The 8400-nt window shown below is 37.3% G+C and overlaps 1 protein-coding gene across 1 annotated transcript; it reads right to left on the reverse strand.

Moving 5' to 3' along the window:
• Positions 1-6115: 6115 nt before the first annotated feature.
• Positions 6116-7257, reverse strand: LOC131683105 (luciferin sulfotransferase). Its single transcript, XM_058964924.1, has one exon. It carries the CDS (start codon positions 7154-7156, stop codon positions 6116-6118), a length of 1041 nt encoding a protein of 346 aa, XP_058820907.1. The 5' UTR covers positions 7157-7257.
• Between the last annotated feature and the right edge of the window lie 1143 nt (positions 7258-8400).

Raw genomic sequence — 8400 nt, forward strand, 5'->3', positions numbered from 1 at the left:
CGGAAACATGCTGTGACCTGTGTTTTCGTAGAATTGATAACAGTTTTCCAGCTCGTGAAGTATTCAGTTAGTGATCTCGCTGCAATTTGTTCTTCAGAGCGTTGATGATGCAACCCTTGTACAGGATTGCTGCATCATTAGCAAATTGTGATAGGACTCTACCACTCGGAAGAGGAGGGATTTCGGAAGGGTAGATGTTGCACAGAATGGGCCCAAAAATACTTCCTTGCAGAAATGAAAAATTTATCTGAAAGAATGTTTTTGCAGAGACCCATGGAACGCTCTATCTGAAAGATTATTTTGGTAAATTGTATTCATACAGCTTAAACACCAGACTGTCGTGCCACACATTGTCGGACGCTTTTTCAATGTCCAGGATTTCTTTAGTCTGGGACACCGACTTGTGCCGCTGAATAGTCTTGGTAACTCCCGTAAGTTGATGGGTGATTGATCTGTTCTTGCGGAATCCAAACCGTTCCTCAAGAAAGACATCAGACTCATTAGTGAAAGAAAGTTTTCGGCTTTTGATTGATTTTTCAATCAGTTCGGAGAGGAGATATTTGTGAAACAAAGACTTTTGGCATACACGAAAGAGAAGCAAGATTAAAGGAATCTCTTATGATTGAAAACTATTAACGAAAAATATCTGCTCATAAACTTTCCATACTACTACAGATGTGTATGGATGTGGACCATTTTAGAAAAATAAGGATGTTCAAAATTTCAAGAAATACGAGCGCAAATGGAACACCACTCCGGGATTTTTGTAATAAATCCAAAATATTCAGTTTGTTTTATTTATTAAATTATGAAACGTTTAGTGCCATAACTGTAAAAGCTGCAGATTGGAACAAATGGAAATGGGAAACAAAATGTCGTCGCTAAAAAACTTAAAATTACTCGCAGATGTTCACCAAAACGCGTGACAACTTGATGGATAACGAAACTTGAGACGGCAATTTTACGGTGTTTTTTCATGTCGAACTTTGCCAAAAAATATTTGATCTGTCATGCGATTCGTGGATGTGGTGCCATTACGCTGTCAAAATCACCTCTTGAATAATAAATATTGAGATGGATAGATACCGCGAATTTTAAGTAGAATGAGAAATATCCCCTAATTTTGGGTTATTACGGAGATAGCCCTAATAACAATTTAGGTTTTATGGTGGTTTTATAGCCACTCATAAAATCTAGATTGCACTTGTAGCGTGCCATAAAACTTCAATTGTTACTTTGGAATACTTGGTAACCATATACAAATTCTGCTCACATTGTAATCTTTAAACAATGTTCGTATTTTGATGACACAAGGCCGTACGATTAATGAAGATGGAATTTGCGTTTGATAACGTTATTATATATGAACAGAAAAAACATTTTAAAGAATGGTACACAGAACGAAACGATTAAAAGAAATTGAAGTAAATTTTTCTAAATTTATTTATTTCGAAAGCTACCTGATTTGTTCGTCCCTCTTTTCAATTCTGTAGCCAACACAGAAATTTGCTACGTGTACCAGTATCAGAGCGTAAGGTTATGTTCCAACGAGCATCTTTAGGATGCAACCAGCTGTAACATTTTAGTCGCTTTTCAACATAAGAATGTTTCTACATTCCATCGCGTCATGTGTACTTCATTGTGGATATCGACAATGGAGAATTGCTATTCGCCGAATCTCAACAACTTCAGCATTCAGGTCCATGTCGTCAGCATTATTGCATGTATGGTTCTTATGATCAGCTGTTCTCTCTGGCTTCTTGCACTTACGAGACACGATTGAAAACTAAATATTATTTTTAATGAAATTCAAGAAAATAGAGTATACATAAAAATATTCAAAATGATGATTATCCTCAGTGTTAGCATTAGAAAGTGAGTTTTTATTATAACGTGATAGTTTTAAGAACTTTTGTAACATGTTATGTAAAAAACCCCGGCGTAAAAAAGCTTTTGCAAATGCCGTGTCAAATAAACGTTTTATGAAAAAAATATTATTTTTTCCATGAACAGCAGACACACAGTTGGTAACCATCTGTGGTTCAGGTATAAGTTTGGAAGCTGCTGTAGATGAGCATGCTTTAGCGGTTTTTGTCGCTGCGGAAGGATTTCGAACAACGGATTGAAAGCGCTGGCGACTCCACATGAACCAACATGTCTATTGCAGATTTCGTTGCATTACCAATAGATTAGGAAATGGAAGCGCGGTAAGCAAGCGCCATAAACCTTTATTCAGTTAATAACTTTGAATTCAATGCATATGACATGTGACATATACATATTTATTCATCAATTGATTGCAATTAAAGCTACAATATATAGAAGGAATTCATTTGAAATATGTCGTCGCGTTAAATTAAAAGACATTACTTAAATGAGTAAAAATTCTTAATTTCTTCGTATTTCTGTTATATTTTTGATTATTTTCAATGAATTCCCAAAAACTTTCTTTCATAATGGCGCCACTGATATATACGCAAGGACACGACCACTAGTGAAAATTCTGTTCCCGAGCCTGAGGGATAACCCTTTTGTAAATGAGTGGTTAGGACCATGTATAAATAGTAACGCTAGTGTTTTAGTAAAATTGGCGGATGGATATTTTTTAAGGAATTTTCTCTATATTATGGCAATTTTTTTGAAGTACCCATCTGAATTTAGTTTTACAATGCCACATACTACCAACGAATTGGATTTTCCATCGAAATTGCGATATCACCAAATTCGGATGGCCCGTTTGAGAAATTTTGACTCTACATTGGACATTTTTCAGTAGTAAAATCACAATTTTTAAACCCGATTTAATTTTTTTTCAGGATTACACCCTTCGCCATTGTTTTCTGAAAATATTCTCTTCGGAATGCAAGAAAAAAAAAAGTTTTCGCTTGCCCCAATTTTAGATATAAATATTTTAAAAGTTCCTTTTTTTATTTAGTATTACTCACATCTTCGGTTCGAGAAGTGAAACCTGGATTTTTTTGCAACGAAAAAAAAATTTCGATGAGCTTTAAAAGTTGTCTGAAGACACCATTACCGAGAAATAAAAAAATAAAAAGTTACAGCAAAAAACAGTTTTTGTTTGGAATACCCTAAGTTGCTCAATTAAAATAGTTATAAAATGAAAACCTTTTGAGATACAACTATAAAGTCTTCGGCAAAGTTGCTTGGTATAAGTTCCTACACAATATGTCTGAAGACTGCAATATTCTATCTTCGCACATTCAGAAAAGAATTTTTGAAGCACCCTAACAATAAGAGTCACCCTAATACCATCTACATCTGGAGACGGCTCATTGGATACTGATTATTTATCCTAAAGACACCATAGCTACAAAATATAAGGTTAAACTACAAACATTTTTGTCTTCCTAAAATGTGGATTCGGACCACTGTGCAATGTCACCATGTTCATGAACTAGTTTCCAAAACAATAAGCTACGTTTTAACATTTCTTACAAAAGAAATGCATAGGATTCGCTCAAACTTTGAAAACTTTTTTTGGATTCATTTCACAATGTCACGTTATTTCTCGCAAAAATTCGAACGTTAGCTCAAAAATAACATCTTACGGTAACGCGAAGAAAAATTATGAAAATCATGATAAAGCTGTTGATATCATGAATTAAAATCACATTACTCTGACTGTCAATTTCGATAGGAAGCTCGAGAAGGAAATTTCGCGATAACGCTCATAGAAATTACGAGATCATGAGCACGAATAACACGAATTCGTGATAAGAAATTGCGAAAATCGTGCTTAAGCTCCTGAAATCATGAACACGTGTACTTTGACAGAAAAATCCTATAGTAAACTCATGAAAGAATTATGAACTATAATCATAAGACACATATTTAGCATCCAACCACAGTAGGGTTAGTACGATCGAGTGTAACTCTATGTATTTAATTTTTTTTTTCATAATAGGGATGTGCATATTATTTTTTTATTTGATATTTTGCTATTCGGGTTAGTAACAATGGCTCAAATTAAAATACCTCACTAGCTTGCTAAAATTCTTGAAGAGAAAACAAAAAAATTAAGACATGGAATGCTAACATTAAATGGTGATATGACCGTAAGCGAAACACAACATCAAAGAAGAACATCCTCGTCAATCCTAAATAACCTTGCCACCATCAGGCCGCATGTCGGCTAGATGGCAAGCGACTTATCCTCGGACTTGTCTCATTCGCAACTCAGAACAGTACGAGTAAGCCGTCATGCTAGCGCATTCATTCACTCACTGCAGAACTATAGCAACTATACACAACCGCTTCAGCTGGCTGAAGGATATGGATGTCATTATTTACTTTAATGGGTATAGAAAGCTATATGGAAAACATAAATAATATGTCTAATCTGGTGATAAATTTTTCGTTATTTTATCTGACAGTGATGAACTGCGGTGTCCAGCGTGGGTTTCATCATATTTTCCCGCCATTTTCATAGATTCTTCAAACAGCGTGTCTCGTTCCAATCTTTCCGAGAACCAGGGTGTGCAATTTCTCGCCAACAAAGTCGCATTAGCTTGTGGTTTACCGTTCCGCCCATCGGTGAATTCGCTAATCCCAACAGTATTCAGGTCACCCCTTTTCACTGCTGACAGTCGGTGAGTGCAGTCCAATTCAATTTCAAACAGATGTTAACACATTACCCTCGCGTTGCATCGATCACTCAATCGTCAAGACACCGCTCAACATCCTCTGCCAACCATGTAAGCAATCCACACACGCAAGATGACGTGAAAGTATCACAGCATGTGAAAATCCAATAATACCACTATTTTTCACCTTCCTGAAAACCCAACCCCACCTACCAAACAGCTCCCCGTGAAAGGGAACAACTTCATCATCATCATCAACCTCGTCAAACTTCGTCTTCGTCGCGGCTATATGCAAGCTGCCAAGTGTAAATTCGCACCCAACACCCAGAGGTCCCCCGGTGCAATCAGTGGTACCAGTGGGTAGTTGCGCCTTTTAATTTACAAATTTATTGCTCGTAAATTCTCTCGCGTTTCTGAAACTGGAGCACACGTTTCTCACCCGATTTGAGGCAAAGTCCGCGCGTACATCTCTCAACTTGTCTCACGCTGGCCCCGGCTTGCCGATTGACGCTGATGGAACCTACATAGATATTGCAGTTCGGATGGATTCGCACACGCATTTCCCCCCCGCAGTGCGATGTCGGGCAGGGTCGAATTTTGGTCCAATTATCTACGTATATGGGTCATTCCACGCGAAGTGATCAAAAAAGATGCAAACTTGAAATCGACCTTCACGGATTTGAACCAAATTTGGTGGAATTATTCATCTAGGGCCAATATATAAAAACCCAAATTTTCTTTTGATCATATCTCCGGTTCCATTGACTCTAGAATCAAACCGCTAGATGACCTTTTGAAGAAAAACGGTGTATCTCAGGATGCGCTCAGGATGCGTTCAAATTATATTGAGATTATAAGTGTTTCTTATGTAAAAATGTCTGAGGAACACGATGGCATTAGAATTTTTAAAATGAAAATATGTGTATTGAGAGAAAACATATTTTTTTAATATTTAACTGAAAAATCGCATAGTTGGCAGTACCGCCGCCAAAAATAATATTTTTCCTAGACTCCTTGAATAATTTTCTTCAAAAGCCATCTAGCGGTTTGATTCTAGAGTCAATGGAACCGGAGATATGATCAAAAGAAAATTTGGGTTTTTATATATTGGCCCTAGATGAACAATTCCACCAAATTTGGTTCAAATCCGTGAAGGTCGGTTACACGTGCCTTGATCACTTTGCGTGGAATGACCCATATTGTCGTTTTCATTGCGATAGTATGATAGTTACAATGTTTTTTTATAGCGAGGCTCGTCTACCAAAACCAGTTGTATCTTGAAAATGTCGCTTGTTTTGAAATTGTATAACTGGAATCGCGTTTTGTTCATTCCGAGAAACCACTGTTTTCAGTACAACAATTATTTGCAATATACTGGATAATTTGAGTCTTCAGAAGATTGCTTAGTATTTAACGTTTCTCAAGTAATAATCAAAACAGCTACAAGATAGTAAACAGAACAGCTATTTATTAACAAAATATACAAAAAATAGTATAAAAGAATCCTCTTTTCACAAAACGGGAAATCTCAAATCAGTATCACGTAAATTCTCCTCGGTCCATTTACGAATGCGCTCTCTGATCTCGTCCGTCATTTCCTCCTCCGACGAATTCACCTGCCCATTTCGAATGAACCCCTGCACGTTGGAGTTCAGTATTCTGGCCGCAATCAATTCTTGCCCGTTCAGGGATGGATTTTTTTTGAAACTCGCAACACTAAGATGCTCGGTAAGACGATCTACTTCCTGGTCGGACAACTCCACTTCCAGAAATTCAGCCACCGTTCGTATAGTTTTCGGTAGGTTTGCCTTCATATCTTCGTAGAACATAAACAACACATTGGGAAAGTGGCGCGCCTTCCATCCCTGCTTCAAATGGGTCCAGTACGGTGACCAGGGTGTTAAATTGTTCTCGAAATAATTATAGAAATTAGCGAAATCGCCAACATAGCCTTGGGTGCGGTACAGCTTATTCAGGTGGTAGTAGGAAACCACAACATCAGCGGGATTCCGTGCGACGTAAATCAACTTAGCGCCAGTTTTGAATATGCTCGGTGGCAAAAGAGAAAATGGAAAGTGTGTTTTTATAAAGCGCCGCTCCGTCGTAGCAGCCAGCACCTCGTATGCTGGCTTCGCAAAATCTTCAATAATTTGTCTGTTCAACGGTTCCGGATTTTCGGATAGCAACTGTTGCTTCATCAGATCATGCATATAGATGTGCAGCTCGAAGAACGGAACCCGCTTGGCCAGTGGCTCACTACGCGCCGCTTGTGCATTCAATTTGTTGCATATCATCCAAACCATTTCCTGTGTCCATGTTGTTCCGGAGCGTGGGAATGTCGCAATCCAAACATCACTGGCCCTGGCTTCGAATCCGTAGAAATGCTCGGCCGCTTGTTCGTACTTGCTGGGGAAGAACCACTTCTCATCACCCACTTGCACGAAGCCAGTTTTTTCGCCATGAAAATTGGCTAATAACTTTAAATTGACAACATCATCCACAAACTGTATCTTATATGGAAACTTTTGTTTCACTTTGCCATTTGTTTCCATGTTTACGTGGGCTTGGTTTCACGATTCACTCAGGCACTGCTGTCGGACGATGTTTTCCGGACGAAAGTTGACGAACCACTGCTGGCTGAAAAATGCTTCCGCGATCGAAAACAACGCAGAGGCTCGACGGCTCGTGACCCACTTACACGGTTTGCCTGCACGTGGAATTTGTAAAAGTCAGCAGCGCATTATGCGATACTCTCAACAAAGAGATTACTTAACACTGGGCACAGTGATCGACGATGGTGGAATTGATCACTCTCGATGGCGTGGATTTTTCGAGTAGTTCGAGAAATCGTAATTCGACTGTATTGTTTCGTGGACTGAAATATATTTGATTTCAATTAATTTGCAAAAAGGCTTTTTTTTGGATTTCATTATTAATTTATATTTGGATTGAAGAATTTTGTAGCATTTATGAGGGAAAGAGTTAAGTGTGCACGTTAAAATCTCTCGTTGTTGGGTGTTTCATATGGTGCTCATACACATAGACATGCTTCGGACGGGCAATTTGAGCAAACTATCTATTGTTTCTCATTATTAACTACAGTAGGATTCCGATTTTGGCAACAATATGTTTTATTTCAGTTGCCAAAACTGGAACCCTCTTTTTAATGTTTTTATTTTCAATTTGTGACTCCAAAATGTTCGAAGGATTTTTAATTGTACAAGAATATCAGCAAGTTAGATTTTATTCAATTTTTAATCAGAGGCAGGCATAGTGGTGTTGGTAAATCGATTGTCTTGTACGAGTTGGATTTTTGTAAATAGATTTTACCTATCCGAAAAAAGATATCAATGGCCATAACATAAAAACCTCTTTAATCGAAATAAAAAAAAGTTTTCGTCAAATTCAGTCATAATCCAGTAGAATTTCGGTTTTCTCGGTCCACTGAACAGAAAAACTGAAACAATTTACTGTATTGTGCTGTTTATTTCACTCATAGGGTTGTTATATCTGTTATTTGAAAAGTTATAAACAAATTTTGGTTGAATAACAAAACTCTTTTGAAAAACAATTTAATGAATTAGAAAAAAAAAACAAATAAATCGTCAAGCATTCAATGGAATTGATAGATTGAAAATCGAATTTCAACCCTTGCAGACATTTTGTTCTGATGAAACTCATTTTTGTTGTGGAAATTACTTATAGCTGTCCAAAAAAAGAAATTGGAACTTCATTGCTTCGTCAAAAACGAGTGCTAATAAAAAATACATAAACCTCTAGAATAATGCATTTGCGA

The sequence above is a fragment of the Topomyia yanbarensis genome, chromosome 2 (genome assembly GCF_030247195.1).
Source record: "Topomyia yanbarensis strain Yona2022 chromosome 2, ASM3024719v1, whole genome shotgun sequence".
Lineage (NCBI taxonomy): Eukaryota > Metazoa > Arthropoda > Insecta > Diptera > Culicidae > Topomyia > Topomyia yanbarensis.